The following is a 19,012-nucleotide window of genomic DNA, read 5'->3' on the forward strand; positions in this document are numbered from 1 at the left end:
GCCAGAGTGAGCATTCCTCCACGACACACAGCTGAGCCTGTCCCTACCCACTTAGACCTCCTGGGGCTCCCCATCACCTACAGAAAGGCCATGCTCCTTGGAGGGCAGACGAGGCCTTCCTAATGGGGCCTCTGTGGAACCTTGTCACCAGACCTCTGCTCCTGGCCATCCTTGCCCTCTGGCAGCTCCCCCTGAATGTGCCCTGCTGGGCCTTGCCTCGTCTCTCTGCTCAAGCTGCTCTTTTTTTCTGGAATGCTAGGCCTCCCTGTCTGCCTAGGGCACACCTGCACATCTTTGAAGACTCAGCCTGGGTACCACCTCCTCCATTGGCCTCCCCTGCACTTCTCTGGCAGACTTGACCCTGCCTACCGCACCCCTGCACCCTCCCACCTCAGTGCGTGTCACTCTCGCTGCATTGACCTGTTACACGTCTGTCTCCCCTGTGGATTCTTCCCCATTCCTCTTCTTTATGTTCACACCCATAGTGAGGCTCCGAACTCTGTCTCCAGCACCCAATTCAGGGCCTGGCATGTGATGGGAACTCAGTCAATATTTGCCCATTGGGTTGCTTCATGGAGATACATATAAATGCAAGAGGCAGATGGAGCCCAGAATTCTGACCTGGAAAATGGATTAGGTTTCCTACACTGTTCTTTGGTGAGATGATAAATGTAAGTTTTAACTTCAGTGTTCTCTCACCTAAGTTACCATTTATTGGTATTGGTGACAATACCATTGGAGACAAAGTGAAAGATGTTTATAAAAACCACCCAACCAGTATCCTAATGAAACAACTTATATTTCTTTTCTTTTTTTTTTTTTGAGGAAGACTAGCCCTGAGCTAACATCTGCCAATCCTCCTCTTTTTGCTGAGGAAGACTGGCCCTGAGCTAACATCTGTGCCCATCTTCCTCTGTTTTATATGTGGGACGCCTACCACAGCATGGCTTGCCAAATGGTGCCATGTCCACACCCGGGATCAGAACTGGTGAACCCCGGGCTGCCGAAGTGGAACATGTGCACTTAACTGCTGCACCACCGGGCCGGCCCCACAACTTACATTTTTGAAATGTCACAGCACATCAAAAGCCAGTGGAAAACCACGCATCTTCTTTAATGTAGCTGAGCCCGTCATCCACAATCGACTTCTCTTCTGTCTGGACGAGTAGTGGAACGAGAGACTTTCTCTTCCTCTTACCCTTTAATCCCAGTGTATTTATATCACTAAATCCTGAGCTGGTTCCCCTTGTTTGAACCTTTTTACTGAAATATAACAGCTCAGCGCACAAAAGCGTACTTGAATTTTCACCTTGAATTTTTACAAACTGAACACACCTGTGGAACCAGCATCCAGATCAAGAAACAGTGTAGCAACACCCCAGCCGGCCCCACAGGTGCCCCCCAGTCGGTACTTTGTCTCTCCGTGGCCCTGTTCTGAAGTTTGGGATGGAGTAGGGGGAGTGTTGGGAGCTGGACAGACCTGGTTCTAGACAGATTTGTGCCACCAACCACACGCCCTCACTTTTATTAGAGATTTGACAATTTGAGGCAGGTCATAACGTCACTCCCTCTTTTTTTCCATGGATTTTCCTTCCCTGTGGATTGCATTCATAATTTACAGTGAGCCATAATAGCCTATAGTCACACAAGGTACGGAGCGGTTACCATGCACAGGCGCTATGCTAAGCTCTCTACGTGCGGGTCTCAGTCTTGACAACACCCTGTCGGGTAGGGGAGCGCCCTCTCTTTACGGCCTAGGAGGTGGAGGCTCAGGAGAGGTTCAGTGAGTAACTTGCCTGGCACCTGTTGCCTCACCACTCGACTCCTGAAGTCACTTCACTCCACAGCCTTATTAAAGCCATGGGAAGCACCGAAGGAATAAATAGAGGAAACAATGAAACATTAAAATAGAAACAATATATTGGCTACTAGTTTTAGTCTTCTCCCTATCTAATATCAAGATGACCCACAACTGTAATGGGTCCTTCCTTGCACGTCACAGCGGTTGCTCTTCCCAGCCCTTTATCCCCGATGGGGGTCCTGTCTCTCAACCTGGGAGTTCAGGGGCCCAGTGTGCTGGGCATGCTGCCCCCACAGGCTCTCAGATGGCCCTGGAGCTTTCAAATGGCGGGCCCTTTGACCTCGCTGCTGCCTGGCCCCGTTAAGCTATTTCGAATCTCTGGACAGAATATTAGAGTCTTTCCTTTTATTTACCCTCTTGACTCAATAGCCCAAGGCCATGGAGGAAGTGGAAGTACGATTACATGGGCATGGTGAGATTCTGAGACAAGATTACTGATGGAGAGTAAGGGCTGGTGGTTCATTCCCTTGGGCTTTCTGCCCAGTCGGTGCACCTGAGCTCATGTCTCTGGCATCCGCACAGGCTGTGGCTCCAGGGCCCAACTGCCTCTGGCTCCCTCTCTCCTACTCACTCTTCTCAGGGTCCAACTCTGAGAATTTTCTATCTGCTGTAGCACTGCTCCTGGGAGGAGGGGGAGGGTCTGCCTCCGAGGAGACCCTTTGCCCGGGCCCCTCACAGCCCACAGGCCCTGTCAGGCACAGCGCCTCTGCTGTTGGTTACGCTGTTGGTGTCTGAGGCAGAGGTGCCTGCCGAGAGGCCTCCGGGGGTGGCACATCCTGGCAAATTTACCTCAGCCGAGTTCTGGGCCCCAGTCTTTCCAGAGCAGAGACTGGATTTCCTCACAACACTCAGAGATGACCAGAGCCTGGGTGGTAGGCTCCTGTTAACTAAATTTCCAAGAAACCAATAGAATCCGGACCCCAATTATTATTCATCCTATCCCAAGCCTCCTTCACAGCGCCCCTTGCTCCTGGTCTCAGGTGACTGAAACGGTGGCTTTGTGATCAGATAGTGGTTGATCAGTGTGGAATGAAAGAAGGCAGTCACGTGAGGGACGGCAGACCCAGCGTGAACCGCTCAGGTGATGAGCGGTACTCTTCAAAGTCCCACTGCTCTTCCCTGCCGCCCAGTGCTGTCTGCTCAGTGCCCAAGATTGCCTTGTTGACGCCTCCTTCCAGGTTTCCCTGCTGAACGTGTCCCCTTCTGCAGATAGGTTAGTGTCACTGGTTAAGTTGGCGTTAAGTGGATGATCCATGGGCCTAGGAGACATTAGTTTTTGCTCATTACGTGTGGCTGTAATTAGTTGAACTCTTAGAGGATAAGCTTATTTCCTTCATCCGAAATCCTTGTCTCCTTTATGCACTGCTTATCAACACCTCTGTGCAGCGTTTTTCTCAAAATATCAATGATCTAGAAACCAAACTCTTGCTGAAACTGGCCTGTTGATATTTGCCTCTCTCAGTCGTCCCCTATGGTGCTGGCTTTCAGAGACAGTACATCCTGTTTCTCTTCCCCCTGCTCCTGTGCTGAAATTTGTGGTGTGGTGAATGGAGTACTGGGAGCCAAAGAGACCTGACGGACCTGGTTCTAGACATACCTGTGCCACTAACTAGCAGTGTGACTAGAGCAAATCACTTCTGGAGGCCTCCTTTTCCTCATCTGCAAAATTGCTGACAATCCTTGCTCTTCCCATTCCAGAAGGCTGCTGGGAAGAGTTTAGTCACTCTGTATGGCAGTGACCTTGAAACCCTATTCTCTGTGGCATTGACAGCTCTGACCTAGATGGAGGGTGCTTTCACAAAGAATGGACCTGTCTCGGTTTCTGAGACCAGCTGTCCTCTGAGGGACCAGGAAGCTGCAAGTAGGCAAGCATCTCATCTATGTAGACAATGGGGGGCCCTTTAGTCCCATTCTTTCGGGACTGTGGCTCACAGCTCGAGGACATGCATGCTTGTCTTCTCCCTTGAAGTACGGGGTATGGTGTTGATGGTGAAGGTGATGAGTTGTGTTTGGGGCTGCCCTTTCCATGCTTGATCTTGCCTCCGGTGAAAGTTCCATGTGCTCAGGAGATCCCTGAGTTAAGGGAACGGGGCATGGATTGGATTAGTAATTTTCAATTTTATTTTATTTTATTTTTTTAACAGTAGACCGTCTTTTCAAGTGAAGTCCTCCAGTAATAGAAAACATAAAAGCAGAGCTGCTCTGATGGCTCGGTGGGAACCCAAAGCCCTCTCTTGGGCTAGGCTCTTGCCCCACCTAGCCGGTCCCTGAGGCAGACCCGTGGAACTTCCAGGCTGGTCCCAGGAAGGGTTTGAAAGCTAGGTGTGTGTGCGTGGAAGCGCTGGCCTGAGTTTCCGCACTAGCCCTCTCCGAACACCCGTTCCCAAGAGCAGAGGATAGAAGAAATCTCCATGGCCAGGCTCCCAACTGGATTGAGGACTGTCTGAAGAGCCCCTCTCGTCATCCTGTCCTTCCCACAGGCTGCCCCTCCTGTGAGGGGAACCACAGCTCCACCCACCTTCGACCGGATTTTGGACCTTTCATCTTTTAAATAGGGAGCGGGACCCACTTTGCAGGATTCATTGTCAGAACCAAACCAGATTAAATATGCAATGTGGGTGCTCAATAAAATACATTTTCCTGCCCCTTTCCCTGAGACTGCACCTCCTGCCCTCCTGGGCTTTCTCAGCCGCTCTCCAGTATTTCTTTCCAGTCATTTACTTTGAACGCACCTCCATTTAGCACTTATCACACTGCATTGGAGTTATTTGGGTCCTTCACGGCCGCATTTTAGAAAATGCATCCTCTGCTGGACTGCTCGGTCTCCTTAAGAGGAGGGTGTGTTTTGCTTGGCCTAAAGCAGATGCTCCACAATTGATGAATGAATACGCATCCATGGTATTCATCTTGATCCTCCCAGGACTGTGCACCCAGGAAATGAGGATGTGTGTGTGTCTCGGGTGAGCGGGAGGATTGTGGTGGTGAAGAATTACCACAGTGGACAACCATGCCAGAAAAGTACTTTCTTAAGTGGCAAAAAATCTGAATTGGCGTCTCATCTCCACACTGAGAGACCTCGGGCCCAAGCTGCCTGGGTTTATTCGCCTGCATAATAGGGATAAAGAGGGATTAACAGGGATAAACACCCGCTCTCAGCTGCAAGGCACACGCTTTGGAAAAGGTCCTCTCTCTCAGCGTCCCCTGGGCTGCGCAGCGCGAGAGGCCGCCACCTCTCCTAATTCCCGCGGGAAGCGGGAAGCGAGGTAGGACCACACCCTCTCCGCTGGGTCACTTCTAGTCGTTGCTCGGGACCCCGAAACCCAGCATGTGGGAAAGTCCCACCCATCATCAATCCTTCCTCCGAAACAAATAGGCCCCTAAACCATCCCCACAGTTTATTGGTTAATGCTGCTGTCAGTCTGGGGCGTAGGCGGAGGCCTATGGGAAATGTAGTCCGGAGAAGACCGACTCCTTCACGGATCGCGTTTCCGCTTCCGGTGTTTAGTGGACGTCCGAATGCCGAGACCCCGGGTCTGGACTCCGGGTTCGAGCGTCCTGTGGGGACATTGCGCGGCCGCGGGGAAGGTCCCGCGGGGCCAGGCCGCCCGTAGTTGCAGGGCCTCGGCGTGCGGGAGCGGCTCTCAGCTCGGGCCTGGGCCGCCGTCGCCGGGTGGGCGTGGCCGGGCCGAGACCAGGGGTCCGGCGGCCTCCGGCCCAGGCTGCGCGTCCCCGCGAGCGCGCCCGGGGCGGGATGCACCCCTCGTGCTGGCGGCGCCCTCCTTCTCGCCGCCCCCCGGGCCCAGCGGGGGCGACCGTGGCCCTGTAGCCGCGCCCCGGCCCTCCTTGACCCCATAAAGCTTCCAGAGAAGGTCGCCCGCGCAGCAGAGCAGCGTTGCAGTGTAAGTCACGCTCTGCGGGCTGGTCACCCAGTCCGCGGTCAGACGGCCGAGCCGCTGTCCGTTCCCTGCCATCAGCCGGCTGTGTGGCCTTGGACAAGTCCCTGGGGGTCTCTGAGCCGTGATTGTCTCCGCTTTGGGGAAGTTGAGGGCTGAGTATCTCAACTTTCCCTCCAACTCGAACTTCCTGCGAGTCTGTTTTTGTTATCCTTGCTCTTGAAGCTTGTACCCTGACCCCTGGTGACTCTCCCCGTCTGGGAGAGAGTTATGAAGCCTCAGGACTGAGGAACCCTGCACGGGGCGCCCAAAGCTGAGAACCCGGCCAAGACCGGGGGCCGTTTAGCGGCCGGAGCGCGTACACCGCCCGCGCGATCGGCGAGCCAGCTCCTCCAGGTGCTGCTCTCCATGGTGCTGCTACCGTGTGCGCCGTCCTGTCTCGAGCTTGTCCTGCGCATGCACTTTGCAACGCTCGGAAGGCCAGTGGCTTGCGAGAGTGGGTGGCTTGTTGTCCCTCTTCTTTCCAGCAGCCCATCCTCATTCTTCAGTATGGATACTTGACATTTTCTCAGCCTTAAGTCAATCGCTGTGCAAGCACAGCTTCAACCTCCCCTACTTTCCAAGCAGATCACCCCTTGACCCCTCCCGTCGAACTCTTGGAGCTTCCTCCCCGAGTGACCGACGGCTAGACCCCAGGGGCACCAGGACATGGGGAGGGGAGGAAGGGAAGGCTCTTTTCTTCACCTCAATCCTACTGGGCTAACACTTGTGATTTTCACTAACGTTCGCTCTGTAATGTATGTCTCTGGCTCTAGAATTTCAAGTCGTACGTAGTGACTCCTGTCTGAAGGTGGCTTCCCAGTGAGGCAAAAGAAAAGGTTTGGGCTTCAAAGCACAGTTGCAAGGTTCTTCTCTGAGCTGAACTATGGCTGTGTCTGTGGACCAAGAAATCCCGGCTTCTCAAGTACAAGAAGAGCTTCGAATAGTGAAGCTGGAAGAAGATTCCGCCTGGGTGCAGGAAACTTCCCTTCAACGGAGTAACCCCGGACCAGAGACCTCCTGCCAGCGCTTTTGGCATTTCCGTTATCAAGAAGCATCTGGACCCCGGGAGGCCCTCATCCAACTCCGGACGCTCTGCCGTCAGTGGCTGAGACCAGAGAAGTGTACGAAAGAGCAGATCTTGGAGTTGCTAGTCCTGGAGCAGTTCCTGACTGTCCTTCCCCAGGAGCTCCAGATCTGGGTTAGACAAAAGCATCCAGAAAGTGGAGAGGAGGCAGTGGGCCTGGTGGAAGACTTGCAGAAAGAACCTGGAAGACAGGGGCTACAGGTGAGAAATGGGAGCCTGGGTCTAAGTGGTTAAAACAGAGGAATGTGCGAGACAGAGCCGCCTCTGGTTGGCAGCAGTATGGGTGCTGTCCGGTACTTGGCTGTTTGTGTCAAAGTGGAATTTGCTTATTTCCTGGGCCTGGTAGCTGGCATTGTCCTTCCAAGTTGAGACTGACTCTTTAGAGAATGCACAAGGTTGGTTGGTGTGAGTGTTGGTAGTCCCTGCCTTTCAGTAAGAGAATAGCTTAAAATAGCTTGAGCACCACTCTGGTCAAGGGGGAGCACATAAAAGCTGTTTTCTGTTTGGAGAACAGCTGTCCCTCAGCGGCAGCTAGCCTGAAGCAAGGGGCTTCGCTGGTCTTTATTGACATTATTGAGCCTTTGGGTCCTATTGCAAAATAGCTGTATTGGTTGGCTCTCTGAGTCTTGCCTAGGGGTTGATGGGAGCAGCTCCAGGAGAGTCGGGGGGCAGATTGCCATGGGCCTGGGTTCCAGACCTTATCTCTATGAAGCCTCCCACATCCCCACTCCTTACGGCCCCTGCAGTGATGTGCATGAGACTGACTGCCCCTTTGCTGCTTTGTGCCTTGGGATAATTGGGTTTTAGTGCCTACAGCATTTTGACCACTTCTAGTCCTTGAACAGGGGCAGGAGTTGCTCTCAGTGGAGAAGGAACCCTCAGGACCAGAACGGGGTTCCCTAAACATCCATCTGAAGCAAGCATACCCAGAATCCACGTGTCTGTTCTAGGCAATGGTGAAGAACTCACAGCCAGAACCAGAAGAACAATTGAACCACGACCCCGGAGTAGAAGTTCTATGCTTCCACAAGAGTGGTAAGAAGCGGCAGTGTGGGGAGGAAGGGGGGCCATTCTGTGGGGAAGGTGTGAAAGTGCCCTCTGAGTGCAGCAAGTGGGGTCGAGGGCACAGCTCCTTCCCCTTGGAGGAGGTGGCGCATGAACTGAGGCTGAGCACTCGAATAGTGGGATCCTAACTAGGCGTCTCCACGGAAAGAAGGACCTTGGCTGGCATGTTATATGAAACGGCATCGGGGGGCCTATGGCACCTCTCCTCATGTGACTGAGGTTGCTGGTCCCAGCAGGTTAGGTTGGGTACTGCTTTTAGGCCTGGTTAGTGGGAAAGGCACAGGGTAGGGTTAAACTCAAGTGCAGTAATTTTCACAACAGGTATGTGTGTCCCCAAACCAGTCCAGGTGATTCAAGTGTTATCAGAACTGAAGAAAGAAATCATAAAACCCTGACAGTCAGTAACCGGGGTGGATATGGAGGGGGAAGATCTGGAACTCTCCCCTTAGAAATGTGTCATTTAGGTTTTTTGCCAACTCTCCTTTGATGGCACAGAGTAGACACTAGGAGAAAGAGAAAGACTCTTCTACTTCTGAACTCATTTGGGCTGGGGGCTGTTGAGAACCGTTGTCCTCTAGCAGCTCCTCTCTCTTCCCTCAGCCCTGCCTGATGCTTGTGCTCTGGGCCTTCCTGTGGAAGAGAGCAGTGGTGACCAGAGGATGATGAGCAGCTCCCAGGTGAGCCAGGCTTTTCTCTAACTTGAGTTACCTTTTGCTGCTCGAGTGGGGCCCTCTGCACCAACCCTCTCACCTATCAGAAATTCCAAAGGAGTTTTACCCAGGACGGAGGCCCCGTGACTTTACAGATAAGGCTCCGAAATGTCATCAGCCTGCAAAATGCTGCCCAGATCTCCTTCCTCATATGAGACAGCACCACGGCTGAGGTAGTGAAGGGTCATATTAAAGTCATTCTTTTCCTGCACCCTGAGACTGTCAGATTATCCTGATTTGCTTATTTGCCTTAGAGGTAAGGGTTACTTCCTTCTTTCTGTATCTGGATCTTGCCCAAACGGCATGCAGGATTGTGAAGTGGGAGAAACCAAAGCTTCAGAGGCAGACAGCCTGAGTTCAAATCCCGGCTGTGGCACATCCTCACTGTGTAACTCTGAACAAGTATGAAGAGTTTCTGGCACAGAGCGTAGATGTTCAGTAAATATTAGCTTATTTCTTCCTTTTCTCTCTCTCTCCCCCTTCTCCCACTCCTTGCCCCTCTCATTGCATTTAAAAGCCACAGGAACTCACGTTTTAGTTTCTTCTGAGTCCGTTTTGCCACCTGCCTCTGACCCAGGCTATACAGAGTCGTTTTGTCCTACGGCAGTGTGTTTTGGGTAGGGGTGTTAGGTTTTCTCAGGAGTTGGTGACGTTTGGTGATGTGACTGTGTATGTCTCCCAGGAGGCACAGAGGCAACTGGAATCTGGACAGAGGAGCCACCGGGAAGTAACTTGGGAGAATTCTGCCAAGGGGGCCTTGCTAGGTAAGACCAGCTTTTTCCTGTGGAGTTAAAGTGAGCTGTGGGGTTTCTGTAGCATTCACCACTCCAGACCCTTTTGGGCTGAACTTTTCAGATCCTTCCTTTAGTCCTGCTTGAAAAGGACGTATACATCCATTATCACAGTCTGTGCTGTCTAGGATGATTTTCTTGAGACTAGAAAGTATATTAGATTGAAGCTCATCTTAGACAGAAGATCAGTAAAGCCTTTGGCAGCTGCCTGAATTTATTTGTTACAGGGTAGATGAATATGGATATAAGTTATAGATTTGAGCCCAGATGTTTTTCTTATTGTCCCCTCACAGTAGTCCTTAATATTACTGTCACTGAACCTTCCCAAGAATCCCCTTAGATTTTTTTAAAAAATTACTATCTCCCCTCCTTGGCATATAAAGTAGTGGGAATTAGACTCACTAAGCCATCATGTCTTCGTTTGTCTCCCTGCAAACAGATTTCCCGGCCCACAGACCCAGTGTGAGCTCCCACATGGAGCAGGAGGAAAGCCCAGAGAGCCCAGATCTTCAGCACTCCAGAGATGAGAGTGTGAGAGACACCCTGGTGGCGGCGGGAAGAGTCAAGCCTGGCCAGGGGCCCATCTTGAGAAAAGCCAAGACCTGGGACGAGCTGGAGTGGCAGGGTCTGGAGGATGAGAAGGTGGCAGGGGTGCATTGGGGCTATGAGGAAACGAAGACTTTTCTGGATATTCTCAGTGAGTCCTGGATCCACGAGAAACTCCGCACATACCATCGGAACCGCCAAGTCTACCGGCTTGTGGCCGAGCGGCTGCGAGAGCGCGGCTTCCTGCGGACCTTGGAGCAGTGTCGCTACCGGTTCAAAAACCTCCAGACCAACTACCGCAAAGCCAGGAGCACTCATATGCCAGACACCTGCCCCTTCTATGATGAGATGGATGCCCTCATGTGCCCACGGGCTGCCACCTCCGTTCTAGAGGTGGCAGGGGGTGTGCTTGGGCAGAGGGACCATGACACAGAGCATGAAGAGCTGCAGAGTGGTTGCTGGGACCAGGAGGCGGCAGCGCTGGCCAAGGCTGTGTTAGGAGGCGGATCAGAGAAGCAGGGGCGGAGCCTGGGCCGCAGAGCAGCATCTGTAGAAGGGCCTTCAGAGGCTGTGACGGACGATTCTGAGGGGGAAGAACTGGGCGCTGAAGAAGGGTCTGCAAGCCCTGGTCTCCCAGCCCTGTTTCGGAGCCCTACTGGTAAGCCCTTACATGAGCAAGAGGGGAAGCCCTAGTTGTTAGCGGGGTTTGGAAAGAACCTCATTGCAACCAGTTATTTTTGAGGCACCATGTGGATTCGGTGTGTATTACAATAGTTTGGAAAGGGCAAGGAAAGACTGTTTTTATATATAAATGAGAAAGCCTTTGTTCACTTATGTAATAGAGAAAAAGAACTATTATATAAGAATAATGTTTATAAGTATAAAAATAAATATGTGCATAACGTTAGAACAAGTCCTGTCACGGAGGGAAGAGCCCACTGGATGATTTCTCGGGAAATCACTAATGTGCTGTGGGCGGGAGTGGGGGTCTTCTGTTGCGTTCATTACAGACCAGCCACCTGTCTTAGCTCACCTCTGCCCCTTTGCCCCAGGTGTGCACTGGGGCTATGAAGAAACTAAAATTTTCCTGGGAATTCTCGGTGAGCCCTACATTCATGAGAAACTCCGCACCTGCCATCAGAACCGCCAAGTGTACCGGCTTGTGGCCGAGCGGCTGCGGGCATGTGGTTTCTTACGGACCCTGGAGCAGTGTCGCTACCGGTTCAAAAACCTCCAGACCAACTACCGCAAAGCCAGGAGCATCCACGCTCCAGGCACCTGCCCCTTCTATGACGAGATGGATGCCCTGCTGGGTCCCTGGGCCCTCACCAACACCTTTGACGCCTTAGAGGTGGCGGGGGGCCTTCTGCAGGATCGAGGGGACTCCAAAGAGAACTCGAAGGCAATGCTGGAAGGTGTGACAGGGGATGGTAACAAAGCGGAAGAGGAGCCCAGGAGCCTTGGCCCCCCGGCTTTGAGGACGAGGCCCAGTGGTAAGCTCTCCTCCCCAGTGCGCCTCGGAACAGCAGGAAAGACGGAGGCCCGCGGGAAGCATTAGGGACCGTGCATGGAGACAGGCTGATTGCTGTCTGTCACTCGCTGTCACTAACCTCTATCTGGAAAGGCTCGTCAGGAGAATTGTTGGTTTCTTTAGAGGAACAGTATTTACTGCCTGTCCTCAAATATTGCTAGAATCGACTGTGCCCTGAACCAGCAGCCTGGGGTGACTCACGAAGACAGTTATGAGGGTTTGGTCTGCTCTCCAGCAAAGGGATTCCCTGCCTCATTCAGTAACAACATTATAGAAACAGGGGGCAGAGAGGTCAGCGTCACTTAAAGTTTTAGTTGTTTGTTTCCATCTCAAGTCCCCCACAGATGTGAACTCTGGGCATATTATATACAACAGTCGGCCACTTAAAGACTTGTCTGCTCTTGGGCGAGTTGGTTGCACACCCCGAGCCTCCATCTTCCCGTCTGTAACGTGGACGTGGTGATGGTATCTACCCCACTGGGCTGTCGTGAGGACCCTGGCACATTGTTAGCACTCAGCAAATGTTAGCTTTCACTACCATCATCGTTCTAATTATTGTTAAAATAGGTAAGCACGTTGCCCTGTCTCCTCACTTAAGGGGGCAAATTTCCTGAGTCATTAACTAAACTTTTTCTTCCAAAAACTAGACCTTTCTGGGAGGTGCTTCCATTCTCCTTCCAGATATGAGAATGAAAGCAAATTACACAAGCACTCCCGTCCCTTCTTGCCTTTCCTTGCACAGGGCTTCCACGTCCCCAGCCAGATGGGCTCTCAAGGCTGGAGAGAAGTGCAGAGCTCTGGAGTCACGGTCCCTGGGTCTTCGAGGAAATTCGGGAAACCTCCTCTGCAGGTGGGAAATGAGTGAAAGCTAGTATTCCACTAGCAAAGAAGGCAGACCTGGAATTCTGGACATGGACAGGCCAGCACCGGGCGAGCCTGGGAGAGGAGCGCAGGCCCTTGGCCTTCCCGTATTTCCCGGCTTATTGTTCTCTGGGGCTGAAACTACGGGATTTGGGAGAAGAACAGAGAAGCAGGTGGTGCCCAGGAAAGTCTGTTCCCCTTAGTCACCTAATATAGACAAACAAGTAATTAATGTTTTTGATTTCCCTCTTAAATTTCAATCTGAATTTTAACTATAATTAACTATCACTTAACCAGGTTAATAGAAAAAGTGAGCATGGATGACCCCAAATTCAAACGACGGTCCACCTTGATTATTGGAGGGGTGAAATTCCCATGCTTAAGAGGAGCTCCCCTCTTGGTGGGGCTCAGTAATTTTGCTGGAATTTTAAGGGATCCGATAAAGAGTGCTGTTCTTCCCCACTCAGATTCCAGCCCAGCTGAGCGAGACATCAGAGTAAGGCATTGAGATCAAACGGCAGCTTTCTAACTGGTGGAGAATGGGGCTGAGATGTGCGGCCACAGTGGACGGCCTAACACTGACCCCAGAGTCGAGCCGGAGGCTGCGCTAGCCAAGCACAGCCTTGCCCTGCAGGGACAGCCTTCGCTGCGGATCTGAGCACGTGCACGCAGCTCCTTGTTGATCAGTCATCCCTCCCTCTCTGAGGAAGGGAATGGGGAGAGGCAGGAGAATTGTTGAAGGCGTGTCCCTCCACCTAGAAGGCAGCATCCAGAAGAGAAAGGGAGCTTCTTAGTACTGGTGGCTAGTCCACAGGCCAGTGGGCAGGGAGGAGGAGCCAAGCTTGGGGGCAGAGCCTCTGGGGAGTGGGGAGGGGCTGTGACTGAAGAAGGAGAATGGGCCTGGACCTGTCTCCCTCCTTGTTCTCAGCCTTTCTCCACGTGACCCTCTTGTTTAGACACCGAGGGAGGGAGGGAGCCTGGACGTCTGCTGGTCTTAAGCGTGCTTCAGCCACATTCCAGGTTATTCATTCCCGGGTGATGGAAGGTTGACTGTGCTCCATCTGTCACCACCAATAACTTGTTTCTAAGCATCTAGTGAGGCCCTCTTTTACAGTGTTTCCATTCTTCTGAACTCAGAAAACAAGTTACATTTGCATCTTATCTCATCCTTTCAGATCCTGAAACAAGGACAGAGAATGAGGAGAACTTGAGCCAGGACATTTCAGAGGAAGTAGGACTCCCCGGGGCGTTGTTAGAAAGATCCAAAATGGATGTCTCCCAGTCCTTTAATTGGAAGAAAGACCAGGAAAGTGAATATGAGGCAGAAAAGCAACGGGAAATACCCTTAGAAGATGGACAAGGGTGGCTCTCTCCTCCAGAAAGAGACTTAGGTAAATTCATAGGTCCTCAGGGAACCTATGTAGAAGAAAAATCCAACACACACTGTGAATGTGGAAAACATTCCAGCCAGAGCTCACACTCAGCCGCCCACAGGTTCGCCCACAGTGGAGAGAAAAGGCCTTACAAATGTGGCTGCTGTGGGAGGAGCTGTGCCCGGAGCCGCCGTCTGGTTTGCCAGCAGAGGATGCACACCGGGGGGAAGCCCTGCGCGTGCCCCGCCTGTGGGAAAGGCTTCAGCGATCACCCTAACCTCACGGCTCACCAGACAATCCACACTGTAGAAAAGCCCTATAAATGTGGAGAGTGCTGGAAAAGCTTCAACCAGAGCTCAAGCCTTATCATGCACCAGAGAATCCACACAGGAGAGAAACCCCATAAGTGTAGTGAGTGTGGAAAAAGTTTCACCAGTAGCTCGCACTTCAGCGCCCACTGGCGAACGCACACTGGCGACAAACCCTACCAGTGCCCTGAGTGCGGGAAAAAGTTCAGTAAGAGCTCCACTCTCACCAGCCACCAGAGGATCCACACAGGAGAAAAACCCTACGAGTGTCTTGAATGCGGGAAGAGTTTCAGCGACCGCTCAAACCTCATTACCCACCGGCGCATTCACACTGGAGAGAGACCCTACAAATGCGGAGAGTGTGGGAAGAGCTTCAATCAGAGCTCAAGTCTTATTATCCACCAGAGGATCCACACGGGAGAGAAGCCCTATGCGTGTGCTGACTGTGGAAGGCGATTCAACAACAGCTCACACTTTAGTGCCCATCGGAGGACCCACGTGGGAGAGAGGCTCCAAATGTGGGAGAAATAACTGTGAAGCATCAAGTCTGAAAACACTGCGGAATCCAGCCCAAAATAGGGTTTGTATTGCCCTTGATTCTGTATCACGACACCCATAGCAGGTGCAGAGAGAATTTAGATCCAGCCTGACAGACCTATTTTGTTCGTCTCACTACATACTCACTGGGCTTATGCAATACTACTCAGGGCTTTCTTATCCATGCTGGTGAAGTGGAAGCTAATTTCTAGAGAATTCAGGGACTAATTCTGAATTTGACTGGATCGCCATCTCAGTGTGTCCTCCTTGTGATTCTGTGCCTTAATTTTCACAGCTGGTAACATGAGGGTGACGTCCTTGTCCCTGAGACCCTCTGTGAAAGACAGAGGGGGCCCCAGCCTCGTGTGCTGACAGCCTGGATGGCCACGAGAGCCAGCCATGAGATGACAGCCTGGGTGGCCATGAGAGCCAGCAGTGGCCGAGCCGTTTCTTCTCAGCACTGGGCGGTGGACAAGGACTTATAAAACTGAATACGTTTTTAAAGGTCTTCCACTGTTCTTCCTATGGGAAGAATGGGGCCCAGGAACTGGCTGCCTTTCCCACATTCCTTTTCTTGGGATTGACATGGAGTTACTTGAGAGGAAAGCGCTCTAGTAGATTATTTGGAGGAGGGAAAAGAAGAAAAGATCAATACTAGAGGTTGGCTTTCTAAACCATAACCTCCTCTTCCTCTCAACATAGTAGGTTGAACCATGAGAGACTGCCATTTTTGACCCACAAAGCCAGCAATTTTATGGTTCAACCTAAATAGAATTTTTACGTGGTAGAATGACTCCGAATGGCTAGCAGGGCTGTTGGAGAGCCTTACAGCTCATCCTGTATCCTAAAAATGTGAGACTGGGTCTAGAAGACTGGGAACCAGGATGATGACGTGGGTAAAGCCTTAGTGTTTGTAAATACGTCCAGAGCAGTAACTACGAACCGTGGCATCGATGGAGAAGACTCTTGGTTGGAGGCGTTCCTGTACGTCACCTGCCTCTGACAAACCCACTAGTTCCCATTTGTGCTCAGATCCTTCCGGGGAGGCGCGTACAGGTCAATAGGCTCCTGGAGATCTGGGCGTCTCGGCAGAGCCCTTGGAAGGACTCTGACGTACAGAGCGAATGGTGCTCGGAAATAAATGGAACACAGTTTCTCGCTCTTAAAATAGTTTCCTTTGTGTGTTTGATTTTAAAATATTCCCAACTTTCCAGAAACCCATCAATTATTAAACAAAGCACAGTCTACACAAATTATAATTTTATCTGACTAGACTTACAAAATATGATTATTAAGTAATGTCTTTTTAAAGAAATAAAGACTTACCTAAGTGGTGTCTGTCAAAAGTAGTCATTTTGATGGGCTGTGGGCTTTATATGTTGTTATATATATATATTTTAATACAATATATGTTGTATTAAAGACATTCTTTAATTTTTTTACAAGTTTAAAAAGAGTTTTTCTTTAAGAATTGTCTTCAAATGGCCTTAGGAAGCCTCACATCCATGGATTTCCAGCACATACAGCAGTGTCTTACACATGGGTAGGCTTATTAATAAATGCGGACAGAGTGACCCGCTTGTTTATTATCTGGCCTGATCATCTCTCTTATCCGTGAGACTTGGCTCTGCCCACTATCTCCTTTCCAAAAATAGAATCCCTTCAAAGGATGTCAATTTTCTGTTATTGAGGAGACTTTTCAAAGACCCTCTTTTTGGAGATGGTTTTCAAAGTATCCTAGAAATTTGAGTTCAGAATTTTTTTTTCTAAAGATTTTATTTTTCCTTTTTCTCCCCAAAGCCCCCCAGTACATAGTTGTGTATGTTTAGTTGTGGGTCCTTCTAGTTGTGGCATGTGGGACACCACCTCAGCATGGCTTGAGGAGCGGTGCCATGTCCACGCGCAGGATCTGAACCGGTGAAACCCTGGGCCGCTGAAGTGGAGTGCACTTCAGGCATGCCCCTGAGTTTAGAATTTTTTGTATGGCCAGGAAATAAATCTGCTATGGATTATTTTAAATTATTTCACTCTTTTCAATGAGAAAGTCTTTACTTGGGGGGAAATTCATCACACTAAAACCTAACGTCGCTCTGCATTATAAAAAGACTGGAAATAACCAGATTCCCTTTCGGAAACTTTTGCCATCATACTTCTTTGGAATGGAACAAAATAATGGGAAAACTGAGCTGGAGATTGTAGATGTTTGATGCGTATTTTACAATCCTCAGAGCGACATGACGTGACAGACAGCTTCTTCCAGCAGTGTTTGCTGTTAGTGCTCCTAGATGGAGTGCTCCCCACAAACACTGAGGTAAACTGTGGTTCAGCCACGTGGGCCTGTTTCCCAGGGAACCACATGTACCAGGATGGTCTCCACAGTGGCCTAGGTTTGATTCAAACCTGCAGCCATCCATTATCTCGCTCAAGAGCGTTCTGATTTATTTTTGTCTACCACTGTACTTGGCGTGAGCAAGGTTCTGGAGGCTCCTATTTTTAACTCAATTCAAACTCATGGTCACAGCTTCAAAGTATGTCACCCAGACAAGCAGGGTGGCTTTTGGAAGCCATTTGCTTGGAGACTCCTCAAGATAAAAATAAAGATGAAAGTTATAACTGGGAGTGCATGAAATTCACTTATATTATTATAAATGTTGCAGTAGATGACATTAATCAATCAAGTTATGTATTGCAAAATTTTTTCTGAAAAAACTCAGCAAAAATACTGGTTCTTATTCTTGTCTACAGATAGCAAGAAACACAGGAGCTGGGTTTCCGGGCACTAATCCTGCCAGCCAAAGCTGACACAAGTATATTAAGCTATTAAATAAATGAATTCCAAGGGAGTTCTGGGTGTGGAATGGTCAAAGGGAGAGACGTTTTTATCAACTTTATCATTAGGCTCTAGGCCCCAGGGCGGGGACTGTGGGACTGATGTCTGCAAAGAATGTAACAGGCCCTGTGGGCCTTGCAAATGCCGCTATCGCTGGTGAGCGTGACCCAGGCCGGCCCAGAAGGGGGCTCCGGCTCATCTGCCTTGATAACTCTGCTCCACCCCCAGAGAGCGTGACCTCCTTTTACTTTTCCCCAGGATTTCAGCTTTGCAGTCCTTCAACACAGCTGTATCAGTCCTCCAGTCGAGAACGTGGAGTGAGAAGCAACACAGCTACATTTACCGACTATTCCTGGTATGTCAGGCCCCACACTAAGCACTTCAGTGCAGGGTCTCATTTAACCATCTCAGCCACCCCCCGAGGTGGTTCTATGATTAAGCGTTTTCTGTGTGTGCGCATGTGAGGAAGACTGGCCCTGAGCTAACATCTGTTGCCAATCCTCCTCTTTTTACTTGAGGAAGATTGTCTGCCGCACTAACACCTGTGCCAATCTTCCTCTATTTTGTATGTGGGACACTGCCACAGCATGGCTTGACGAGCAGTGTGTAGGTCTGCATCTGGGATCCAACCCACAAACCCCAGGCCTCCAAAGTACAGTGTGTGAACTTAACCACTATGCCACTGGGCCGGCCCTTGATGAGGCTCTTTACAAGGGGGAAACCGAACGCAGAGCTGGGACTTGGGCCCTGATTGGCTTGACTCCAATGCAGGGGTCTTAACCACCATGTGATATCAGCCTCCCAAGTGTACAAACTGTTGGGAGCCACAGCTTATGTAGGGGGTGGGCCGTAAAGTCAGTACATAGAAATGACTGTGTAGGGTCAAAATTACCCTTGAGAATCTCTTCCATGGCCCATTAGGTAAGGACCGCATCTCTCTCAGGCCTGTGAGATGCTTACAGGCTGAAAGCCCACGGGATCAAAACCTGCTGCAAGCAGCAGGATCCCGTCTCCCACAGCTGCTCTGGGCCACGTGCCCTGGCTGGAATGGCTCGCTGGTCCATTAAACCGAGGGGACTCCCTTCCTGTCCAGGCCGCGTCACCCCTCTGTGCTCCATGTTCTCCTCTGCAAACAAGGAGGCGGTTGAACTGTCACTCCTGATTCCGAGTCTGATTCTCCAAACACCTCGCCATCACTCAAAACATTTAGCCCCAGCCGCAGACCCAGGGCCTGTCCCCAACACAGTGAGACCCTGGGCAACGCCAACAAATGGAGGGTCACGCTGTAACACAGGGTTAACTATTAAGAATTATAAGTCAAGCTGACAGACTGTTAAATTATCCTCCCACCTTGACAACTATACTTCATTATGATGTGGAAGGCCAGGTTTTTGTGGGGTTTTAAGTTTAAAATTTGGTTGTTTTTAGTACATTTATAAAATTGCACAACTGTTGCCACTACCCAATTTTATAACATTTTCATCATCCCAGAAAACCGTCTACCCATTAGCAGTCACTCCCCATTCCCTACCGCCCCCCATTCGCTGGCAACCACTACTCTACTTTCTGTCTCTATGGAT

General features: G+C 50.7%; 1 protein-coding gene across 3 annotated transcripts; it reads left to right on the forward strand.

Moving 5' to 3' along the window:
* The first annotated feature begins 5,395 nt into the window (after nucleotides 1–5,395).
* Nucleotides 5,396–17,979, forward strand: LOC124235884 (zinc finger and SCAN domain-containing protein 20-like). 3 transcript variants are annotated; one of them, XM_046654408.1, is made up of 9 exons: nucleotides 5,396–5,760; nucleotides 6,570–7,081; nucleotides 7,831–7,915; nucleotides 8,546–8,622; nucleotides 9,338–9,419; nucleotides 9,886–10,650; nucleotides 11,045–11,485; nucleotides 12,266–12,373; nucleotides 13,560–17,979. In XM_046654408.1, the coding sequence occupies exons 2-9, from the start codon at nucleotides 6,680–6,682 to the stop codon at nucleotides 14,594–14,596; spliced, it is 2,997 nt and encodes a 998-aa protein (XP_046510364.1). In that variant the 5' UTR covers nucleotides 5,396–5,760; nucleotides 6,570–6,679; the 3' UTR covers nucleotides 14,597–17,979. The 3 variants fall into 3 exon arrangements, with proteins under 3 accessions (XP_046510364.1, XP_046510366.1, XP_046510365.1); XM_046654410.1 differs by lacking the exon at nucleotides 11,045–11,485; XM_046654409.1 differs by lacking the exon at nucleotides 5,396–5,760 and having other exon boundaries at nucleotides 6,997–7,081; nucleotides 7,726–7,915.
* Nucleotides 17,980–19,012: the final 1,033 nt, after the last annotated feature.

Source organism: Equus quagga, chromosome 2, assembly GCF_021613505.1.
Source record: "Equus quagga isolate Etosha38 chromosome 2, UCLA_HA_Equagga_1.0, whole genome shotgun sequence".
Classification (NCBI taxonomy): Eukaryota; Metazoa; Chordata; class Mammalia; order Perissodactyla; family Equidae; genus Equus; species Equus quagga.